Source organism: Rhinolophus hipposideros (genome assembly GCF_964194185.1).
Source record: "Rhinolophus hipposideros genome assembly, chromosome: 14".
NCBI classification, from domain to species: domain Eukaryota; kingdom Metazoa; phylum Chordata; class Mammalia; order Chiroptera; family Rhinolophidae; genus Rhinolophus; species Rhinolophus hipposideros.
The window spans coordinates 18,356,843-18,381,860 of NC_138060.1; the positions used below are offsets into that span (position 1 = coordinate 18,356,843).

A 25,018-nucleotide genomic window follows, 5' to 3' on the forward strand; every position below is an offset into this window, starting at 1 on the left:
CTCTCCAAGTAATTTTGTGACAATAAAATGACCTTAATAGCAAAAACAAATGACAGTACAAGAAAGAAGTATAGCTCACTCCCCTTTTGGAGCACAGATGCAAAAGTTCACAATATAATATGAGCAGATGAATCCTGAAATATGGTTTTGTTTTTCATAATAATGACCATCAATGTCCATCCTGGGAAAGCAAGTATGTTTTCACAATAGACAACCCATCTACTACTAAAGATGTTTATATTAATAGTATATATATTTCGTGATTAAAAAAATAAATTATATCAATTTAATTCAACATATTAACACATTAAAATTATTTTAGGAATGAATATAGAAAATGTTTTTTATAAAATTCAACATCCATTCAAATTTCAAACAATAACAACAGCAGCAAACACTCTTAAAGAGATTTTCTTTGACTTAATAAATGGTTAACTATCAAAGACCTCTAGTAATTTGGGACATGGATAATAGTTATGGCTGCACAACACTGTGATTGTACTTAATGCCCCTGAATTGTACACTTAAAAATAGTTACAATGGTAATTTTTTTTTATTATATTTTACTACAATTTAAAAAGCCTACAGCCAACATCATACTTAACATGGAATTATTAGAAGCAATTCCTTTAAATTAGGAACAAGACACAGCTGCCTACTCTCACTGCTTCTATTCAACTATGTATCCGAAGTCCAGTGCAATAAAACACGAAACAATAATTAAGAATGGAGATCAGAAAGGAAAATTTTTACAAGTGATATTACTATCTACACAAAAAGCCCCAGAGAATCTACACAGAAACTACGAGATCTAAAAGAACATTTCTTGGATATAAGGTACTCAATGGACAGAAATCAGTGATGTTCTCATATGCTAGCAATTACCAATTAGAAAATATAGTTTTAAATATATGCCACTAATGTTGGCAACAAAAACTATACGCTGTCTAGTTATAAATCTAACAGAAAATTATAAAACTGTATTGAAAGACATAGAAAAAGACGTATGCAACTAAATAGATCCAGGTAGTTTATCAGGGAAAAGGTTTAATATCAAAGATAGCAATTACCTTCAAATTAATACAAAACTTATAGCAATTTTAATGAAAACCCTAGCATAGATCATGGGAACTAATAAGCTGATTCCAAAATTAATATGAAAGAGGAAAGAAGAAAGAAAAACCAAGACAACTTAGAAGAAGAATAAAGAAAGGATATTTGTTCTCCTAAATATAGTCATATTATAAAGCTATAATAATTAAAGAGGCATGATGTTAGCATAGGTTTACTGACAAACCATAAAACCTGGAAGCAGATCTGCATATAGATGGGAACTCAGCCTATGGCACAGGTGTTGTAATAAATATATTGGAAAATAAAGACTATTCAATAAAAAGTGCTGGTTAAAAGGCCAACTATATGGAGAAGGACCAAATTAGAACCTACATCATGCCACACACACAAACAAATTCCAGAAGTATTGAAGTCTTAAATATAAAAGGCACGCCTTTAAAGCACTCAGAATAAAAATATATGAGAATATCATTATGACATTAGGGCAGAGACTAATTTCTTAAGTAAAGAATGAAATGCACAAATCGTAGAAGAAGAATAAATTAGACTACATTAAAATAAAAGCTAAAGAAAATTTCCATGCATCTAAGGACGTCTATAAATGTGAAGAGACAGAAAGACACATATGCAAAGTATGCGACTGCAAAGAAATCGCACCCAAAAAACAGCAAGAACAGCCAAATCAGTCCAAATAGATCCACCACCCAACAGAAAACTGCCAACAGGAATGAAACGGTCAGGAAATACAAACAAACAAACAAAAATTTAAAAAGAGATCCATCCTCATGAGTAATCAGGAAAATGCATATTAAACCACCAAGAAACGTTTCTAACATATTAGATTTCAGTGAATACTGAAGATTTGGTGCCTTCAGTAAAGATAAGGACTTTCCTAGAACAGAGAGCTGAAATTGCCATCCGTTGAGGAAACACCAATTAGGACTTTTTCCAACCACCAACAAACAGGACTAAAAATTTCCTATATTCAAGATGCATCCTTACGCATTTTGAATGCTTCCCAAACTCTAAATGATCCAACAAAGCCAAGTGTTTTTCTTCCGACCTGGTGGAAATACTTCCTCACACAAGAGGGCAGCCATGCTTCCATCTCTCAAAACGTAATCCCGTGCATGCCAGTGGCATTGGCCCATCTGGGAAAGCTCTACACTGAGGAGGAAGGTGGGGGCCTTACTTGGAGCAGTCTTCACAAGCAATGTTCCCTGAGGTTTCCTTGATGGTGCGCTCAGAGACAAATGCTGGATATTCAGTATCGCAAGGTTCCAGGGTCTGTTTCAACTTCTGGGCTGTAGGGATAAGAAAAAAAAAAAAAGAAAAAGAAAAAGAAAACCTAAGGCACAGGCTTTATTGTGACTGGCAGCCCATAGTAACTCAGAACACAGTTCCGCTCCTCGTGCTCTGTGATTTTTCTAGGCACAGCATAATGCATTATTTTCTAATTAGTCAATGATTTCATCTGCCAAGCAACTCTATAAGCTATAATTCCTCAAGCAGTTGTGTTGGCTTGATCAGCTATCATTTATGCATCATAAGAATTCTCCTTTCTGGGACATCAGTCATCGGGTCTCTGACCTCAGACTTACTTGAACTTAGCAACAAACACATATGTATATCTACATAAATGTATAAAATATAAGTTACACCATATTATTTAGGGTGAGACAAAGGTCATGATACAATTGCATGGCTTTATTACAGAAACAAAATTGAAATATGGACTAGTAAAATACGTCATGTCTTTGAACCATAGCCATGAGCCTTATCCTACTATTATGAAGTTCCTTGTCCAGTAATACAGTACTAAATAACCCTGGTATGTAACTGAGTACATAGTAGGCACTTGGAAAGACTTGTGGTTGACTAAATTATTTAAACAAGTTATGCCCAGTGGGCAACTTCCGAAACCTGTCTAAGTCTCAATTTTTTTTAATTTGTAAGTTGGAGATAATATAATTCTTCTGTCAGAGTTGATGGAGGGGTGAACAGCAAAGAAACAATATGTGATGAGTACTTAGCGCAGTGCCTGGAACATGAGTGCTAAGAGTCTAATAATAATAGTAATAATACTAAACAAGAACTGAAACAATGCTAGCATTCTAATGAAGCCATTGTGACATGAAAATGTGAGGATGACAGATGGCACAGCACAGTGGCCCAGTGGTGAAGGGTGAAAGCTCTGAAGTCCGAGAAGCTTGGAGTACCAGTCCCTGCTCCATTGCTTCCAACTAATCCTCAGTATTCTCATCTGTAGGAGATGCCTGTGGTACAGGCCTTCTTCCCTTGTAGAAGAAGGTCTACTTCTTCACATTTTCCCAATAGAATGCTTACAGCTTTCCAAACTCTGTACCACGTTCCTGGCTGATGTTTATATAAAACATAAACATATATTTCTAACTATGTATTACCTACCTTATAGGTTATATGCATACAGATAATTTACAACGGCACAACTCAATAGGATTTTAACAAAACGATGTGTGGACAAAGTCTCATGTTATACTCGAAATACAGTTGGTTGGATGTCAGCACCACGGGGAGATGTTTTTGTGGCAAGTGCATCTGGAAGGCCACTGGCATTAAGTGAGCCATGGCAGGGTTACCGAAAGCAAAACAACTGTTTGGTAACAATCAGATAACCATTGCGTAATCAGGAAACCAGGCTCTAATAGGCATTTATATCATAATGTGATTGTTTTTTATAATATAGCCTTTTCCCTGAGCTTTAATTATTTTGAGGAAATTAATTCAGTGTTTGGGATTGAAGTGTAGTACATTGTAAGTTTTCCTATTTAAAACAAAAGGAAGTAGACTTTTAATCAACTTTTTAATTTTTTTTTTTTTAATGCAGAACATGTGATTTTCAGAAACCGGTCACTGACATAAACAGGAGGTGCCCATGCTAATTCACATGGTGTTTCTGAGGAATCAATGAACTAAAGCATCATAGCTCTCAACAGAGTGACACATACGCACACTTTCACACACATACATGCACACACACAAATCTTCATGAAATGCTAGCTGTTCTACTGTTACCATCCACACGCCAGGAGTTGGGCTAATTGCGTAGTAGCTAAGAGCTGAACTTGGGGTTTGTGTATTTGCTCCTGCTGTGTGATCACAGATGAGTTTTTAATCTCTCTACACCTTGTGTGGAGAGTGTCTTCACGTGCAAAATGGGAATAACAGTACCAACCTCACAGGGTCGTCTGAGGATCAAATGAATTGACACGTGAAAGGGCTGACACATTGTGCTACTTGAAGGCCTGCGCTTATTGCCACCATGACTGCTACTGAATATGTCATTTCACCGAATCCTCAGACTGTTGGCCTTGCCAAGCCATAGCTGTTTGGTTAGAAAAGGCACACAGATGGCTGCCTCCCTGACTCCAGTGACGGTACAGTGCTGATAGTTGTCAGGCTCCCCAAGAGCCACGTCCCAGACCCTGTCTGTCCCCTTGTGCCCTGCACGGCTAGCTCAGAGGAAGCACATGGCTGCTGAATAAGTGAATAATTCTCCTGAACGGTGCTTTTCAAGCAAAGCAAATGGACAAAGGAAATGTGAGACTCTCGGTCCGTAATGAGAAACTGCCTGTCTTCAGGTGGAGGGTGAGGTGAGTGTAGGTGGCCCAAGCCCCACGAACAACACAGAGAGGCCTCAGTGGGAATATAATTCTCTTCCCAGTTCTTTTCCAATGTCTCTGATTTTGTCAGGATGACCCCTTTGCTTTAGGCTAGGGAGTTTTTAATCATCTTTCTTTCATTTGCTCTTCTATTTTTTTTAACCTCGGGAGGCTAAACATAAAGTTGGGAAGCTTCCTTTTAGTATTTACCTTATTTAAATGTCAAAAAGTGAGTTGGATGAAATAAAATAAAGATTAAATAAATAGCATAGATTATAAATGAATACGGCACAAGCATGCAGATGGCCCAATGATGGTAACAGCTAAATTTATTAAGAAATTATTATGTACCAATGATGTTCTGCTTTACATGAATTCATTTAACAGTAAAATGAGACAGAAAAACAAAAACTATGAGGTAGAAACAATTGTTACCCCTGTTTTGCAGATTAGTGAATGGAGGAAAGGACTGAGTAAATTGCCCCAATTTATCCAGTGAATACGTGGCAGAGCCAAAATTTGAACTTGGGCTGTCTGGCTCCAGCACAGATATATGTAACTGCTCTGTGAAGTTTGGCCAATGAACGAAAGGAAGAAAGGTCTTTAGGGCAGGCTGAGATAGGCAGCATACGTGATTTAAACAAGCCCGATAATTGCACCATTTCTAATTCTAATTATCTGGGCCCAGTTACCATGGAATGAGTCCAACAAATTCAATGGCAAGACTCATTTGGCTCTGATCCTTTCTGGAGATGAAATTTTTCACAGATACCTGTACCACGGGCATCTCCTACAGATGAGAATACTGAGGATTAGTTGGAAGCAATGGAGCAGGGACTGGTACTCCAAGCTTCTCTGGCTTCAGAGCCTTCACCCTTCACCAGTGGGCCACTGTGCTGTGCCATCTGTCATCCTCACATCTTCATATCTCAATGGCTTCATTAGAATGCTAACATTGTTTCAGTTATTATTATTATTATTAGACATTTAGCACTCATGTTCCAGGCACTGAGCTAAGTACTCGTCATATATTGTTTCTTTGCTGTTCACCCCTCCATCAACACTGGCAGAAGGACTATATTACCCCCAACTTATAAATTAATCCCGCCCCCCCTTGACATTTGAAAGGTACCCATGCTGATATGGTGATAAACTGTTGAGTCTATCTGCAGCATGACTACAGATTGGCTGGAGGTTGTTTGATGTGCTTTTGGGGAAACACATGAATTATCATATAACACCATGGCCACATTCAATCTAAATAACATGGTTTATTATGAAGACCTTTCTGTGTCTGGAATACTATGGAAAACACCACCTATATTTGCCAGTCATTACTATTTAGCCTTGGAATTTCAAACCAATGACCAAGGCTACCAGCGATCCAATGGTACTGTTTTACCTCTTAGGCATTTAAAATTCACTATCTGACAACGGTCACAGAGCTCAATGAGACTGATTCTTTCCTTTTTCCAGAAAGGAAAACTGGGGCTCAGAAAGCAGACATAGCCTGCCTCGAGTCTCACAGAGAGTGACTACCCACCACAAGCATAATTGACTTAAACAGCAAAACCATCACAGCCCCCACTACCCCAACCAACACTCACTAAGTGCTTACTAGGTGCCAGACATCATGTTAGGCCCTTTGATGGATAGAATCTTTGCCATCACATAGTGATGCAAGGCCCTGCTGCTTTCATGTTTCACAGATGAAAACACTAAAGCTCAGAAAAATGAAGATGCTTGCCCAAAGTCACATTGCTGTTAAGTGGTGGGGCCCGGATACATACCCAGGTGGTGACATCCTGGAGCCTATGCTCTTTGTCATCACACTGTTTTCCCTTCTGCCCCAGTTACACTGGGTGCAAAGCTGAAGCCACCGTGACCTATCACTCACTGACTCACAATGAAGCACCCACACAATTGAATATCTTTAATTTTCCCTTAGCAACAAATGTCCCTGATGAGAATAACTGACTTGGGTTCACAGTAATTATGTGCAGACAATGGGGAATGAATAGAGTTGCCATTTGAAAAGCTTTCCTCTTCTTTTGTCTCTGTGAATGCACCCCCATTCATAACCGGGTGCCAGCAAGCTCCATTCTCTTTGTGCAACTTCGCCAAAATGATACCTTTGTGATAATCAAGCAGAAATGGGCTTCCACAGTCCCCTTCATTAAGGAAATGAAGCAGATAAACAGTGTAATTATGGATTCCATTTTTAGCTAAACAAAGATGTATGTCTCAGCTCAGGGTCTGTATCTCATGAGGGAATGGTAAATTTAGAATGAAGAAACCTGGCAAGTCAATATAGTTACGGTGCTTAAAACTTTTCTCTCCTTACACTGGGTCTAAGATTTACGTTTACATTTAACAAAGACATCCAGGTGGCAGCAGCCCCACAGATGAGTTTATTCACTCTCATTTGATTCACTTTCTTCATCTATTAAAGGGAAAAAGTCATAGCTGTGCCTAGCAGAGGGCTTTAGGCCTGAATGTGACATTCTCGGGCAACAGCCTGGCCAACATGGGGGCTCCCAGAAGGCTAGTTGCCTCTCTCCCCACTATCTCGTTGAGGTGGCAGGTCTTGGTTTAGGTCTGAGCCCATTATGTATCTGTCTGACTTAGGAGCTTCCCAGAAAGTTTCAGTGCCAAATTCTAGCAGTCCCTACCTGTCAGATATGTTGAAGGAATCTGAAGATAATCTAGTGCCAGAACTCTGGAAATGGAAAAGCACTGTATGTTGACACACTGCGTATCAACAATATAATTATTTGACAAAGTTTTTCTATAGTCTGTGGGGAAAAGGTCTCACGATGTGGCAATGGCATGAGACAACTTGGATTTTTTCAAGAATCTTTTTATAAAGCTTTCAAAAACAGAAACACAGAACTGAGGCATCACATTATTCCTCTTAGCTAAAATTTTGTCCACTGTTGGTCTGGTGGACGGGGAAGATGGAGAGAGGGGATGTGAAATTTCAGAATGGGAACCTTCACAAGTTTCTGTAACCATCAATGTGTGCAGTGGCCATAACCTCCTTCTTTATTCGTCATCCCCTACCCCATACTCCTTGGTCGACACCAGGGTTTCTCAACAGTGGCTCTACAGTAGTGCCCCCATTCCCATGGTTTTGCTTTCTGTGAATTCAGTCACCCGCAGTCAATCATGGTCCAAAAATACTAAATAGAAAATTCCAGAAATAAGCAATTCGTAAGATTCAGATGGTGGGGTAGTATGATGAAATCTCATGCCCTCCGATTTCACCTTGTCTGAGACATGAATCATCCCTTCGTCTGGTGTACCTATGCTGTAAACCCTACCTGCCTGTTAGTCATTTAGTGGCCATCTCAGTTTTCAGAGAGAGAGAAAGAGAGAGAGAGAGAGAGACCATAGTCACATACCTTTTATTACAGTATATTGTAATAATTGTACATTTTATTATTAGTTATTGTTGTTAATTTCTTAATGTGCATAAATTATAAATTTAGATATGTATGTATAGAAAAAATATAATATATGTAAAAAGGGTTTGGAACTATCCATGCTTTCAGGCATTCACTGGCGTCTTGGAACATATTCTTGGCAGATAACAGGCGACTACTCTATTGACATTTTTTTTTTTCTATTGACATTCTGAGTCTGAGAATTCTTTGTTGTCAGGGGCTGTGTGTTGTAGGATGTTTAGCAGTATCCCTAACTAGATGGTAGGAGTGCCTCCATCCCCAGGTGTAACTAACAAAAATGTCTCCAGATGTTGCAATGACCAGTGGAAGGCAAAATCACCCCCAGGTTGAAAGCTACTGGTTTAGGCAAAGGTCACAGGTACTCAACAGAGACTTAGAAACTAGTTGTCACATCTAAAGGACCAGAACAAGGGTGTGGGCAGGTGCCTGTGTTGGCAAATCACGGGGAAGGTGAGCGGGCCCAGGTGAGGAAGTGGGAATGGAGACTGGCATGAAGAAGGAGGGCCTCCTCAGGCTCACCATCATAGCCCTTCGGCCAGGGAGGGGCAGGCACACCGGTGTGAAGAGGAATGCCCAAAAGGAAAGCACTGAAGACAACCAGCCTGTTGCCCTCAGCACTGAGCACACTCCTAACAGCCAAGGGCCTTCCAGAAAATACCACCGCCACCCAAACACAAGCACCACCCACCAGGTGTAGAGTCCTTGAGCTGCATATGTCTTGCTGAGGACTTTGCATGCATTCATTTCCCACAACAGCATTATGTTATAAGCTGACCAGCGAGGAAGTCAAAGCCCAGAGAGACCACATGATTTGCCCAGAACATCACAACTCGCTAGAGGCAGAGGAAGGCTGCCTGACCCCGAAGCTATAGCTCTTCATTTCTAGCCTCCCAGAGCTCAACGTACGATGCCGAAGGTGGAATGGCTTGTCCCCAGGCATGGGTGCTGCAGAGAGAGCAGCCATTTAACCAACTTGCAATACATTCTCTTAGCCTCTATTAACCTCCTTTCTTCCTTTTATCTCTTTGAATCTCATTTATCTTTTCTTAAACCCTTAATAGTAAAACTGTAGAAAAGCTGGTCAAAAGAAAAGTAAATTAAAAAAAAACACACAAAAAAACACAATTACCTGTTTAGTAGGTTCCTTCTCATCTCTTTTTCAAATCACGTGCAATTTTAAACAACAGCAGGTTCATGCCACAGGTAAAATTTTCTTTGGGGTGCATGGTAGTCTTTGCTTCCTAATTAACATGTTGGTCTCTGCTCACTGATTTCCCATTGGCTATCCTGACTGCAGATACTATTTAACTCTACACACGGCTCCCCCAACATTGAATGCTTTTGGCGGGTACATCCAGTTTTGTATATTGTTTTTTCTTGTTGTATTACTTCATTTCATGAGCACTTTTGATCTCGATAAAAAGTTTTCAAAAACAGAATCTTTTAAAAAGCTTTCTATGCCCGTCTATGGATGGGCTGTAATTTATTTTTAAATGCGTGCATCATTTAAAGGTTTGCCAGTATCTGCAATCCTTAAGTCTCAGGCGATGGTCACCCTGTCACAGAATCCCTGTTCCCATCTCAGTTGATTTCCTTAAGCTCTATTTCTAAAAGTGGGATTGTGGGCATTCACTGTCACTCAAAGATGCTACCAACCCAAGAGGAAGAGGCAAGGGTCAGCCCTGCCTGGAGGGTCCCCAGGAGAGTGTGTGTGTGTGGATGGAAGCAGAGCATCTGGGTGCCTCCCAGGATGGAGCCGACCTCAGACACAGGTGGATAACAGCTGTTATCAGAGGCTGCTCCATGCAGGTGTACGCACGCGTACAACTGTCTGCATGTGTTACTCCATCTCATATTCCAACTAACAAGAAATTAATCGGTTCCTGAATTTAGGCAAAATGGGTCTAGTTGTAAGTCGCACAGCTATGATGCCAGTGACGCTAACAATCACGCCTGGCAGAAGAAAGATGCGTTAGGGCATTTAGTAAGCAAAGGTAGTGCACCCGTTATGCACTGAAGAGCAGGTAGGTGTGACGGGATAACAATGGTTAAGACACAGCTCCTGCCACCAAGAAATTCTAGCTCGGTGTGACTCAAACAAACCGAGTCAATAATGGTGAGGAAGGGCTGGGAAATGGGTGAGATGACTGGGACAGAAGCAAGATGGATATGTTGCTAATTCTTCCTGGGAGAACTGAGGGAATTCTCAGTGACGGGGGGCTTCAGGGAAGGGACAGCAATGTCCTGCTGAAATACAGAGGGTGCCCAAAACATGTATACACATTTGAAGAAAGGAGAAAATTGTATTAAAATTGTAATACTCCATATGTACCGATAACAAAAGATGAATCCAAGTTATATGTAGACATTCTTTTGGGCACCCCCAGTATATCCAGCACCTGGGGGGAATGCTGATACATTACTAAGCTACCTCTTTTTAAATGGCGGATAATTAAAAATCATCATCGTGGTAGCGGTCTGCTTGTGTCTGACATCCCAGGTATAAACAAACAAAAAAAATCAACATGAATAAATGCACAAAGGAAAGAAAGAGCAGAGTGTATCTGAGAAACAGCAAGTGACTTAACAGGCGGGGGGCCAGCTGGGAGACAAGCCTCATTAAAGAGCATTAGTTTGTCGGGCATGGGGACTCAAGTATTCATCACGGTTGAGGTCAATGCTGTCATCACCATTATCATGAATTAATTACAGCCACCACTTTCTGAGAGCTTACTGTATTCTAGCCACTGTGCTCAGCATGGAACACAATTTATCTCATTACACACACACACACACACACATGATAGGAGATAAATATTATTTATTATTTTGCTCTTTTGGCTTCCTGCGGGGAAACTGAGCCTCGTCCAGATCAACTAACTTGCCACAGGCCAATCTTGGAGCCAGGATTCAAATTCGTACCGATCTAACTCCACATCTCATGCTTTAAAGCTTCTACTCGTTATTTGCTCAACTCATTGAAGGTTTTTGTGCAGGAAAAGTAATATGATCAGATTTATGTTCTGTGAGGGTGATTGTCAAAAAGAAACAAAAACAAAAACCACAGTGCAGTTATCTCTTCCTTCAGGCTGAAAACAGCAGTGTGTCTGTCTCCCTTAGAGTTTGGCAGTGCCTGAGAGCTTTTTGAAGACTTCACCTGTGCAATGTATGACCGGAAAGCCTTAGTTAAGGAAACAGGTCAAAGTGTATATTCAACACGGGCTGAATGAAGCCTGGGGAATTTTTGTCAGACTGGATGGTGCTGCACCTAGCCCAAAGAATGCCTTTTGTGACAGAGCTGAAAAATCATCACTTTGTCCTGGGTAGTTTTATACGAGCACATCTCTGATGAAAAGTAGCCAGTGAACCCAGGGTTTATTGCTCTGAGCTTAGAAACAGAAACCTGTTGCTGCTTACCTTTAGCTGTCATATCTGAGTGCCACCAGCTGCAGAGGTTAAATTCCACTAGGAACCTGAACAGGTGATGGAAAAGCCCAAAGTTACTTGGTCATCCACACCCTGAATAGAACAGTGACATCTTGTTATTCAGCAACGCTCACTTCGTTTGAAAGAATAACATCAGAATCTGGAGATAGTAACACAGTTGGTCCCGGTATCATTGAATTTTCACGGGGCTTTATCTTATGTGCGATAGGGTATTTTATCACCAATGCCAACCAAATCCTGAAATCAGGTTTACCTAGACTCATTTCTGCTGAGAAATATCCTGCTTTATAGGCAAAATTAGTTTCTAGTTAGAGTCTGAATCCATAGTAAAAAGGGCTGTTCATCAAATACTTCTAAAGGGCTTCCTCTGCCTTGGTTCAGAAATACAAATAGAATATTCTTTACTAGACTATGATTGCAGTGATATAGAATGCTTTACAACCTTATATGCAATGCAAACTTGCTTAGCCTTGTGTGATTGTGTGTGTGTGAAGGTGGTGGAGGAGGGGCAGATGGGAAAAACTTCTCTTTATGAAATTACGGCACAATGCAAATTTAAGAAATTAAACTGCCTCGATTGCTCTCTAAGAATGCAAAAATAATATAAACCATCCTTCAAATGAATGGAGACACACCAAAATTCAGCCATTTTCTTTTTTCCAGGCACATGGCTATCTCTAGGAACTAATTCTCAATCAAAATCCCACTATTACCTGTAACTGTATTTTTTTTTTTGTTTCTTATATATATGCAGAACTTAACTCCCCACTTGAATTTATAACCTTGCTAAATGTTAAAGCAATAGAAAGGCAATGTTCATCGATGTCTGTTCATCAAATAATTTCTCCCTTAAACCTACAGAATTGGAACCTTAATGGGGGAAAATAAGAAGAGAATTTGGTGCAGCTTGAATGACCTGGTTCCCACGCCTGTCCATTTCTCCCTTTTGTGTGACATAGTGTTTCTGTAATGTGTCATCTGGAAGTCAAGCCTTTCATCTTTGTGCCATTTCAAGTCTGACCTAAGTCACAGATGTATCCAGCTCCCTCCGAACAGGACCGAAAGTTGACAGTGTAAACAATTAAATCGCACCTGAGAAAAGCCCCCAGCCCCTGGCCCATGACTACACAATCCCCACTTCTATACGTGGCAAGACATCCAAAGTAGCACAGTGGACAGCACTGGCAATTTGTTCTTTTGACCACAGGCCACCCAGGCTGCATTAAAAACAGCAGACATCTATGTTAAATTTAACAGTAACCACAATACATAAATTTGGTTTGTGTATTGCAAGCTGTTAGTCTGCTAAACAATTACATAAGGGCAAAAGCAGTGACCATGAATAACTTAATAAAAGATAATTTTTTTGGTCTCAGCATTCAATATGCTGAGATTTTCAATGAGGTTATCTCGGAGTATTATGAATCTAATGGTTATTGAAAGCATAAAGCAGAGACTCCCAATGTACTTAATCATACAAAAGAAAAGCGATAATATTTTTTTTAAAAAATGTAGCAGTTGTACTTACAAGACAAATTCTGTCATTATCCATTTTACTGCAGCAAGGAAGGTATTATAAGGCTGAAGAGAAAAATTTAGTTTATTAAAAAAAGGATCAGACACAAAATGGAGTTTAACTTAAGGCTTTACATAAAGACAATGTTATTCTTTTAGAGAGATTGATATCATGTTAAAAAAAACAGTGAAGCTCTAGCTAAAAGATGAAAATGGTTGGATACTGTATCCCAAAACTAACATTTTAAAACTTTGAACTCCCCTGTAGTGAGATGTGATTTACAAGTAAAATAAACATGATCTAATACAGGGGTTATCTCTGGGAGGAAAAAGGAAGTTCAGCAAAGGATTCTTAAACCTTTACCCTCTAGGGGCTAATATTTCACAGCCTAATGTTGAGGGGCTGGAATCATATAACTAATTTCAAATGGTAATTTACAAGGCTGCCCCTCGGAAAGGTGATTCCCTGTTCTCCATCACTGCATGTCATTCATTGAAATAAGCAAGAATTGCATATACTTGATTTTAATGCCTTCCATGAATTATGTATGATGCAAGCTGCCTTTTCTCACACTTCCATATTTGGACTTAAAAAAATGATAACCATATAAACATGTGATTTTATCCTTGCAAAAAATCCCCTTTACTCTATAAAAGAAGGCATTGACAGCCTAATCTTTATTTCAGAATATTTTAATTAAGAAAAGTAGTTGGATTGTTTACTCTGTGATATTTCCTATGTGGATAATTCAATTTCCTGGATTCTGGAAAATACCAAGTCTTCCCCTCAGTTAGTTCTTTGTACTTAGGTAGGCCAGATATGTAAGTGGTGGGCAGATTTGAGAGACAGGCAATGACATTGGCAAAGCCCAGGCTCCAGATGGCAGGTTCAGAAAACTTTCAGGACCTTTTCTGGTTGTGTTTAGGTATCAGAGGACTGAAATGCCTAATCCTGGTTTCTTAAGTGATGGCTGCTTAATTTTACCTTCTGAGCATTTTGATGATAAAGACTAGAACTAGGAATGGGGGAGGGGGATATCCAATTTTCAATAAAACAAGAATCAATTTATATACCCCTAACTATTCTTGAAACGTCCCTATTTCAAGCCAGTAAGTAAACTGAACGACAAATATCAACTGGAATTACTCCCAGCCTACCCAGACTTTAGACTGGATCTCTTGCTCTCATTTGACTGAGTTAAATGGATTAGGGTCAGATAAAGATATGAACTATTAACTATTTCCTAAAATCAAATGCAAGCTTGTAGGCCTGTGGTTTTGACATTTCGAATCGTAGGGCTTGAAAAATAATCATCTTTCTTTCAAATGACCCAGATGGTCAGACCATGGGAGAGTTTGTGTCTTTGTAACTGCTGGGATGGGTAGTGACATTTCAGGGGTTCTTGGTAGTGTGAACCTGAGGGAGGAAAGAAGAATAAAGGGATTAAGGAGGTGGGGAGGGGCAGGCACTGGGGCAGCTCGCCCTGAGGCCAGAGGGAAGGGCACTCAAGCATTTCCTGCCAGACACTGGCTCAATGTATGGATAAACAAAGGGATTATGTAAATACAGGATTAAAAAATTTAAATACACATTATCATTCAGAAGAATAAAGCCATTGAGCTTTTAAGCCTAAATGATGAAAACATATCTTGGGAACAATTTAAGTCTGGAAATATTCACGCTAAGGTTAATAAAGTTGAGTTTGGAAAGACAGGTTGATTCTCACTAAAAAACAGTGGTTTTCAAAATGTCGAATTCTTAGCTCCTAGTTGCTTCATAAATATTTTCTAGCTCTGACTCATTTCTTGTTCCTGGAGCGTAAGAGAACTGTGTTAAATATTTGGTTTTTAAATAATCACCTTGCAAGATTGTACATCCGCAAATGAGAAGGTGTGTGTATTTTAAAACCAAAATGACTCTCAAGTTTTGTGTTTCAAACCAAATTTTAGGTTAATTTTTAGAATTTACAAAATAAAAACATGTAAGGGTTATATTTATACACACATGTCCGACTATATTGAAGTATCTATATCTATTTTTGTGTGTGTATGTATGTTTTCAAATTATTGCTGGTCAAACTTACATTGCTTACACATTGTAAATTCTATTTTTAAACTGGGAGTAAATGATAGCAGTTAATTTCTTAGCAGTCTGAAAAGCCATTTTCTAATGCTACAATAGCTATGTCGACCGATTCTCAACTGTGACATCATCCATGGAAGCAGCTCCAGGGGAAATGATGTTGAAACTCACTCAGCAACAGCCTGATTAAGGTCGGGAATCTATGATCAAAATGTGAATTTGTTCATGGGCTAACAGCTCTATTACAAACCAAAAGGAAGATTTCTGTGGGACCAAACCAAATTGTCTTTTATATAAGACTAAGAGAATCCACAAAACTTGCCCCATTTTCTGTCCATCAAAAGGGGGCTGCTGTATTCATCCATCAAAGACTTTAGATCTGTCCGTCATTCACATAATCGTTGAATTTGGGTTGAGACAGAAGTGACTTTTCTTAACTAGTAAAGTCAGGAAATACTTTTAAACATGTGTGGTTTTGAAAAAGATAACTTCATTGCCCCAGAGGAAAAGATGTGCTCACACACAGAGACAGATGGAAAGGTGCAGCCCGTGTCTGGGTGACTGCACTGTACTTACGTCAAGTAGCCCACGGGCACCATCGCTGCTCTCCTTGTTGGCCCTACACATGGCTTGATAGTCATAAAGGGTAATTCTGTAGGGAAGAACGGAAAGGAGCTTCACTAAAAGGGAAACACAGGAACCAAATGATACCTGGAACCAACCCACAAGGTCAACAGTCACTAACACTACCATCCCGTGCAGCAGTGACAAACACAAATATATGCAGACCCAACAGGGATGGCAAAAAGGTAAAGGGGACCAAAGTTTTGCCACCCCCAAAATGTGCCTTTTGGGATATTGATTTGAAGCTGGTTATTAAGAAGCACAAGACTCAGAAAGAACCTTTGACCCCTGCCCCTTCCTGTCTAATGGAATTCAGATGGAAAGGCCTGTTTTAGGAGGGCACTTTTAGCATATTTACCTTAGCTTATTTGAATTAAGTATAACAGATAGGAAGGATCCACCAAACCTTTGTTCTACAGGGGAGACTCCCATTGTTCCTGGTCTGCCTAGCAGGAATTTGTTTGCCAAGTGTTCCCTCATTCTCCTCTCCCTGTGAACTACCTACTTCCCCCTGGAAATCCTAGACCTCTGCCCCTTCTCCTTTGTCTGGAATGGCATAGAAACCTCAACTGCCCTATGCATTTCAGGTCAAGTTCTTAGGTCCTCCCGAATGTACATTCATAGAATAAACTTTGGACGTTTTCTCCTGTTAATCTGTCTCTGTTAGTTTGATTATTAGCCTAGATAGAAGAACTTAGAAGGTGGGAGGGAAGCTGTATTTTTTTCAGCCCCTACGCCAGGAACATGGCCAAGTCCCGTACTGGAGACACAGTCATGTTGCACTTGTGAACTCAGAACAAGCTCAAAATGGTCCTGTCTTGACTAGCGAGATACTGAGTAGCCTTTCAGAGACAACAGACCAAAACCACAAGTCACGCAGCTGAGTAGGCACAGAGAAGAGACCTTTGACCTCCAGCTGTACCGGGAACCAAAGTCTTCCCCACCCTTTCCCCAAGCAACCAAAGGAAGGGGACATCACCGCAACATGAACAGCAGCACCCTTTCAGAAGCAGAGGGCCCATTGTCCAGGAAGACTCTGTGCTACAGTAACACTTTTTAGCATAGATGGCCAAGCTCCAAGTTCCTCCAATTAAAAATGGCCCTGCCAGCACGTCCACATATCTGTTTCCCCTATACCTTTCAGAACTTGCCCCATCTCCTGGATCAGGCAGCTGGGCTTCTGAGCTTTAGCTTCCCGTTCTTCTGGGTGAGCCATTCATAATAAAATAGCCAATCTTTCTCCACTGCAATACTCAGTGTTTAGTGTTTGGCTCTGCTAGCACCAGGTAGACAACACTCTACAACATTCTGGTTTGTAACACTTGAAGAATAAACGAATAATGGTATTGGGGAGAAGAGGAAAAGGAACCCCCCCCCCAAATTAATGAAATAATCACTTTGGTTTGACAGGAATGATTTGCATGAACCAGGATACTCTAGAGCAGGAGTGTCCAAATTTTTTCAACGTTTTTCACCAAGGACCACATGAGGTAAAATACACAAATAGCTGGGCCACTCACTCGAGGTGAAGTATGTATTGCCTCACCTGGTTTATTTAAGTAAACGAAATATATTTTTGGAATTTGCTGTGGGCCAATAAAAAATGGATCGGCCCGCGGGTCGCAGTTTTGACACCCCTGCTCTAGAGGGATTATGCTATTCTGAACTGGATTCTGGGATCTGGATGGAAGCCACCTCAGCCATGTCTCCAAGGTCACGCAGAGCCGGGAAGGGCCATTTCAGATTAAGGAATGGCGGGATTCTGTCTCTCGCAAGCACTAGGAGGCATGCCTGGCCCAAGATCAGCCCAACACTTTGGCAACTTTTTGGAAACCAGCTGGCTCATTGGTTTAATTCCCACTCCCATTACCACCACCACAATACTGAGTGTATTCTTACTTTTGAAAACAGTGCCGTTTATGAAACAAGAAAATGTGCATTTTTTCTCCATTGGTGATAAGAGTATAGCTTTTCTCCCAATTATGACGTTCATTCAGTTGCAGAGAAGTTCTACTTTATAATTGTTTCAGATATTTTAGTTTCCCATCAACCATTTTACAAAGTAAAGGAGAATGGCAGTTTCTGGGAGCAAGTTAACAGCTTTTAGATGGAGCAAACACCTTATTCCAAAGGAGACATGCATTCCATTCTTCCCCCCAGCTCCCCTTCCCACTATTCAGGGCACCCCAAAGGACAGACACTTAAAGTCCAGCCTGAGTTACATAACAGCTGCCAGATGACATATTAACACTGCAATACTACATGAACTTCCACATGACTGGAAAGAATTCTCCCCGCAGGAATTCCTTTCTAGAATAATACGATGTTTAATATGGAGCATACTTAATGCTGTGCTGGAAATGGACGACCAGCCAAGTATCTGGGTCGGGGAAGTCCCCAAACACCCTTCTCACAGAAATCACTGACAGAGTCCTGATAGTAACCCAGCCACAGAGCCAACTGCAGACCACAATTGGTGCCTGCCTGGCCCAGCCTGCCAGTCTGCAAACACATCTATGGGATCTCCACGGGGGACCCTGGAAAGGCTTTCCAGGATTTGGCAAGAATTATTGTTGGCTTCGTCCTTTTCCTACTGCCCTACTCTGTCTCTATAGCTGAAACTTGGACCAGAGCCGGGGTGAGAGGCACATGGGTTGAGTGGAACATGCATGTGCACGGCGTCTTGTACATGTGGATACAGCATGCCTTGGTTTTAACGGTTGGTTCTGCCATGTATCCAGGTTGAACTCTTGAGCAGGTTGCTTTCCCTCTTCTGAGGCTCCCTTTTCTCACTTATAAAGTGACTCACAGAGATGTTCTGAGGTTTAAATGATTAGCTATGTAAAAGTATGTGGACATACTACGACAAAAGGCCTAATTTTGTTCTTTGTTAGAGTCTGGGCTCTTAAAGCGACACTGTTCCCAAAGGCTCAAATGACAAATGGCAGCATGACCTAATAGTTAGAATGCCAGCTTTGAAGTCTGTGACACCTGAGCACAGACATCCTTACTCATCAACTTATTACAATTTTTTTAACCGTCTTGGTGCCTCAGTTCCCTTATCTGTAAAATGGTGAGAGTAATGGCTACCTTATAGGGTGGTTGTGATGATTAACTAAGATTACATATGTGTTGCATTTAGCACAGTGCACGAGACAGAGGAAGCATTCAACAGAAGGCAGAGTTGCAGCTGCTGTTATAATTTATTAGTATGGTTTTCATTGCCATTATTAATTAATGGGGGTGGTGTTTAATGTAATGGGAATTGACTCAGGCTTTACCCAGCTGGTTGGAGGATGGACAGGCCTCTTGGTTTTCTTAGCTCACTGACACATATGATGAACTGTAAAATTCACACATTACTGCAGTGTACTCATAAGGCACCTTCAGAAGCTGTGCTGGGGTTATCAAGAGACAATGCAGGGAATTCTGTTCCTGGGCTTCTTAGCTGAGGACCATGATAACAACAACTGATGTCTATCGAACTCTGTTCGGCAACCATGAGCAAGGTACTCTTCTAAACATGTCTCTACAAGATAGTTCTAATTATCCCCATTTTACAGGGAGGCAAGGCAAGTCTCCGCCAGTCTAAACAAGGTATCCAACTCCACATACCTAACAAGTGGCAGAACCAGAATTAGATGGGGGCCAAGCTGTTCCTACCTCACTGTATCTTCTGCTCAGCAGCAGTCTGACAGACAGAATTCAGCCCTGCGCCTCATCCTAGAGTCCTGGTGGAATGTCCCAGAAAAGGTTGCCCAAGATAAGGTCTCAGAACCAATGTCCAGAATCAACTTTCAACCCAAGCTGAGGGGCCAGGCTGGACCAGCTGGCTGGGCTAGTGAGAGCGTCTTGCCATGGTAACTACCCTGACAGTCAGATGGCAGGAAGCTCAGGATTCTCCTGGGATCACTTTCAAAGGCTGTAGTTTACATGTTGGGGCCAAACTCAATTGCTCTGCGGCAGCCCCCAGGCCAGGGTTCCTGCCTTTCATTTTACCTGGAAGCTCTCCTGATACCATGGTTGCTACGGGGGTTACAAAACAAGCCTGCCCTGTCTTCTCCACACTTAGACAGCTTTAACTAGATGTTGCAGAAAGAGAGACTTCCAGATTATTACCCTTTTTGAAGTGATTTTGTTACTGTTTTAAACAACTCCATTTTGTGGCTACCTGCATCCTGTTCGGCTGATTATAGTTAAAGAACACGATAATTGCCTGCTTTCATTCGGCTCTAAAATAAGCCCCGAGCATGGGGCGCAGCCCAGGATTGGTGCTGTGCTGCTGCCCTCAGCAGGGGGAGTTTATTCTTATACAGATAACGTGCCTTAATCCCCATGACATCACCACCAGGCAGCTTCAACCCCTGGACCTTATCATTAGCATCTCTGTGCTCCCTAGACAGGTCTCTTTGAAACTTTGACAGAAGGCAGATATGGTCTCTGAAAAAGAAGCTCAAAGGGGTACATACAAAGCCTGTACAACCCTACACACTCCTGGACCGGGTAGAGCCTGAGATGACAGGCCCATCACATCAGGGCTTGTTGAAAGCCATTTTGCTGATTCTGTTCTTTTCCAACTCAACAAAAATCACAACCAACAAAAACATTTCTTCTAAGAATTAGGTTGAATGTCAAAGGCATGAGCTCAGCTACTTTAGGCTTGTTAGTAACTATGGCAACCAGCATTTATCAAACATCTACTCTGTGCCTGTGAGGCCAGGTACCTTACCTGTAATAACTCAGTGAGTTAACTCACTTTGGCTAAACAGTATGCCTAAAACCCAAACCTGACACCGCTTAATGGTCAAAAATACAGCCCTAAAAGCCAGACAGGGAAGCATCTGACATAGAGGCCCGCTGTGGGACATATTTAAGCCATTTTAAATCTACAGTTATGAGAAGCAAAGTGACTCACGAAGGTAGCATGTAAAAATATGTATTCTTTGTTGATCTGTAAAATGTGTTGTCTGGGGCAGCTTTCAACTTGCAAGTGATAGGCTACGGGGCAGGAACAGAGGGTATTCTCAACAAAGCGGCTGTGGCCATGGGAAGCCTGACTCGTGTTTGACCTCTCAGAAAGCCAGGGAAGTGGAAAGCTCAGACTTTTGATGTGAGTGCTAATAGAAGATCCAAAAGGTACTCTGTCATCTCTCCTTTTTGCGTCGCTCGCCACAGCAACTTCTTGCAGAAAATGCACTGCTCTGGAAGATGAGAGCAGTACATCGAACGCAGCAGATATGTAAGTTTACACAACCCTGGCCTTGCTGCCTTTGAATGCTCTGATAGGAAATCACTAGAACAAATCTACTTTGAGCACCCATCATTAGCAAAGAATAAGCGTCATGTGGCTGCACTGGCCAGGAGCCCAGCACCCAGAATACTGGGGCCACTCAGGGTGCAGTGCAGCACCAGAGAGAGATGGGAGCTGCGAGAAAAGCCTAACTTATTCTATGGATTAAGTAGGTCTGTGAGCACCAAATGCTTTTCATCGACAAGTGCTGATAATATTAAAAAAAGAAAGAAAAAAGGTTTCAGATAGTAATCACATCGGCACCTCACTCAGGTAATAAAAGCAGTAACAGGAAGAAATAATCAGTTACTTTGTGCCAGCGGTGTAGGCATTACCTCTGATGTCAGGGGCATGGTTATATTTGAAGGCTCAGAAAGTGAGCCTGCTCCAGGGTTCTTACAGCACTGCTAAGTGGAGGGCCTGGGATTTCAATCTAGGTCCCGCCTTCTGTAAAGCTGTACATTTCAACTGCTTCCCAAGCATGGATTCTCACTGGATATCCTGCTCCTTCGGGGGCTTTTGGGGATAGGTCTCAGCAGAAGAATCTGGAAACTGGGATATAAGCTCACTCTCAAATCCTAAGGCCACTTGTGAGTATACAGTTGGGCATTTATTTAAGATAGCAATTCTCAATCCCGCCTGCTCTTTAGAATCATAATCTGGGGGACTTCAAAAATTTTACATATATGTTGATGCCTGGCCATCACTTCTCCCCCCAAGATTTCATTGGTCAGGGGACCAGATGCCAGTTATTATTATTTTTTAATAGTTCTGATATTCAGCCAGGGTTGAGAGCCATGAATTTAAGAATGTGATGCGTTCCACTTGCCAATTATGTCTTGTGTGTTTTTGGTTTCTCCCCTCTCAAGTGGACTGTAAGTGCCTTACAGAGAGGAACTGAGACTCATACAAACCAGCATATCATCCCAGGGCTGAGGACCAGTCTGGACATGTGTAGGGGTGTGTTATGGGCTGAATTGCGTCCCTGCAAATGCCCATGTTGAAGCTCTTACTCCCAGTACCTCAGAATGTGACTGTATTTGGAGATAGGGCCTTTAAAGAGGTGATTACATTAAAATGAGGCGATTAGGGTGGGCTCTAATCCAATGTGACTGGAATCCTTGCAAGAAGAGAAAATGTGGACAGAAAGGCCATCTGCAGGTCAAAGACAGGGGCCTCAGGAGAAACCAAATGCTGGACTTCTAGAAGGCACCTGGATGCTGGACTTCTAGACTCCAGAACTGTGAGAAAATAAATTTCTACTTAAGCCACTCGGTCTGTGGTACTTTGTTACGGCAGCGCCAGCAGATTAAGACAGAGGGCTTGCTCCACTCACCAGCCAGATGGGTGCCATCTACAAACCTCAAGGATGAACAGTTTCTAACTTCCCTGGAGGGCAGCAGCGATTTGCTATGAGTACTCCAGCACTGAGAAGAGAAAGTCCTCTGCTAGAACATGGCCCTGGAGAGCCTAAGAAGCTTCCAACCTCAGAATCACCTGTGTCCCGTCTCTGAGCAGAGGATTGCTCTCCCAGCCACATCAGCTTCAATTTTGGGTCAAAGGAGAACATGGATGCCCAGGGGGCACACCTCGCTGGCTGCTTCTTTGCCCACTCACCTGCCCCTTCCGCGAATATTAGCTTTACTTGTTCGACTGAAGGGGAAAATGGAATCAGGATTAATCCCACATAGAAAAGATTAAATTTCTCTTGCTTCTTTGTTTGAGTAAGAAGTAGAAGGAAATGGCTGAATTCCACTTAAGCAATGAGTCAATGCAAAACCCATTTGAGGCCAGCAATGCGCATGCTCGGGGAGCTTCCTTGCACTCTGCCAACGTCATGAAGCCATGTGTACATTTCACAGCCATTGCGCCACGGCAATGCTTGGGCTGCACTCAGCACAATGTGGGACCCATACCCGAGGCTCATGGCATCCGTACATAGGAGGCTGGTGTTGCCATTATCACTGAGTCCAACCCAATAGGTGTTCCTGCTTTCATTGCCTGGGGGCAGGCATCATGGTCAGACCAGTTAGATGGTGGCTCTGACCATCTGTGTCCAGGATTACTCGGGACAGGTGGGATGTGGGGAGACCTAGGAGTTGTGAACACTGCCTCATCCTTGGAAGATTTTCAGCGAGGATATCACAGGAAGCCAGGTGCACTGTGGAAAGGACTTGTGTGGTCTGAAGCAAACGGGGGAACACTGGATGTGGCAGAGACTATCATAGTTTCCCAATATCCATTCTCTTCTTCTGCCAAGCAGGACCCTGGCTTCTCAATATGCACGTTTCCTAGATTCCTTGGTAGCTATGTGAGGGCATGTGATTAAGCAGAAGTATTGCATGGGAGTAAATCCTTTAATAAATAAAGCTTTAATTGATTATAAAATATATTTATTACAAAATGTTAATAAATAATTGTAACTGGCCTTTTGGGCCTCCCTGAATCCTCCTTCTGCCAACATTGATTGCAGATGTGATGGCTGGATCTCAGTAGCTATATTGGACCATGAAGTAACCTTGAATTTAATAGCCGACTTGGAGGAAGGTAGATAAAAACAGATGTGGTCATACATCCAAAAAGATGTGGCCATACATTCCTTCATGTAAGAGAGAAAAAGATGCTTATATTCTTTAACCCCTTGTTATTTTGGGATTTCCTATTAGTTCTAGTAAGACCAGCTACTAGTTGATACGTTGGACTCCAAATCTGATTGAGAAACTTCCTTTCACTATCTCTTGAAGCAAAACAAGCATGGATGTAAACAAATATCTCTGCAGAAAATGTTTTAATTGGTTCCAACTATGGGGAAAGATGAGTGGTGATTAACGGACCATGGTGTGGAAGCTGGAATCCAAGACACATGAGTTCAAACTTCATCTTCCTCACTCACTGCTGTGGCGAACTTGGACAAGTTACAAAAACGCCTGGAGCCTCTACTTCCAGTTCCACTTTTGTCAAGTGGAAAGAGTGATAGTGGTTTCTTCATGGAGCTGTTACGGGGATTAATTAAGATAATGTATATTAACCGCTTGGAATAATGGCTTGCCTGTAGTTAGTATTCAATAAATCAGACATGTTGTAATTATGAGGAAGATGGTATTGTTGTAATTGGGCATCCTCAAGCAGCAGTTTTAGAATTTTAAAGAGCAGTCCATTGGAATCTCCACGTCTCTGCACTCCGGAAAGTTTGGCCCAGAAACTCAGTTGTCCGAGCCAATCTGTCTTCTTGTTCCCTTCAACGCCACCTTTGACAAAGCATACTTCTGTGGACATGGTCAGGTCAACAGGAAGCCAAGAAGCCATTACATTCATTACATGAGTTGTTGAGTATTAGACATCAGTGGGGCAGTCGGCATTAAAGGAGAGCAGACATCCAAACATAACAGACTTCTCTTTTAACACTCTCTAGACTCCAAGGCCGGGGCATTCACTGAAATGTAATGTGATTACCAAGGACAGGGAAAGCTCCCAGTCACCCACCGTCGTGCCAGAGCAGTTCCATCATATAGAAACAAGGGTAGAAATGGTCCAACTCTTGATTTCTACCTGATGTGTCACCTTTTTTTAGAAAGGCAATTAAAAGAGCAGAAGGAGCCACCACAGGCAATTCCACACAAGTCAACTATGCTAATAAATGTATGTGTATGGGCCGAGGTGAGGGAGACATTCCCCAGGGCCCGAGGGAAAATATGAATGGTCTTGGAGAGGTGAAACCTCAGGCATGTTGCACCAACTACAAAACAAAGAATACAGAACCAAACAGAAAAGACACAACCAAGAGAGATAGGAACTATCAGTAGCTCCCCAAAACCAAAACAAATTATTAGCAAGCGGTCCGTTTTCTCTGTAAGCCAAAGGCCAGGTGTGCCCAATT

At 41.6% G+C, this 25,018-nt stretch overlaps 1 protein-coding gene across 2 annotated transcripts in view; it reads right to left on the bottom strand.

Annotated features, from left to right (window-relative positions):
- The window catches only part of CACNA2D3 (calcium voltage-gated channel auxiliary subunit alpha2delta 3), an 853,665-nt gene that overhangs the window by 42,953 nt on the left and 785,694 nt on the right, over positions 1 to 25,018 (bottom strand). For both annotated transcript variants that reach the window (XM_081073057.1, XM_081073056.1), the window contains 4 exons: positions 15,804 to 15,879; positions 13,158 to 13,210; positions 11,600 to 11,655; positions 2,267 to 2,378 (listed from right to left, as the gene is read on the bottom strand). In XM_081073057.1, the coding sequence (XP_080929183.1) occupies positions 2,267 to 2,378; positions 11,600 to 11,655; positions 13,158 to 13,210; positions 15,804 to 15,879 (297 nt within the window). The remainder of the gene's footprint in view (positions 1 to 2,266; positions 2,379 to 11,599; positions 11,656 to 13,157; positions 13,211 to 15,803; positions 15,880 to 25,018) is intronic.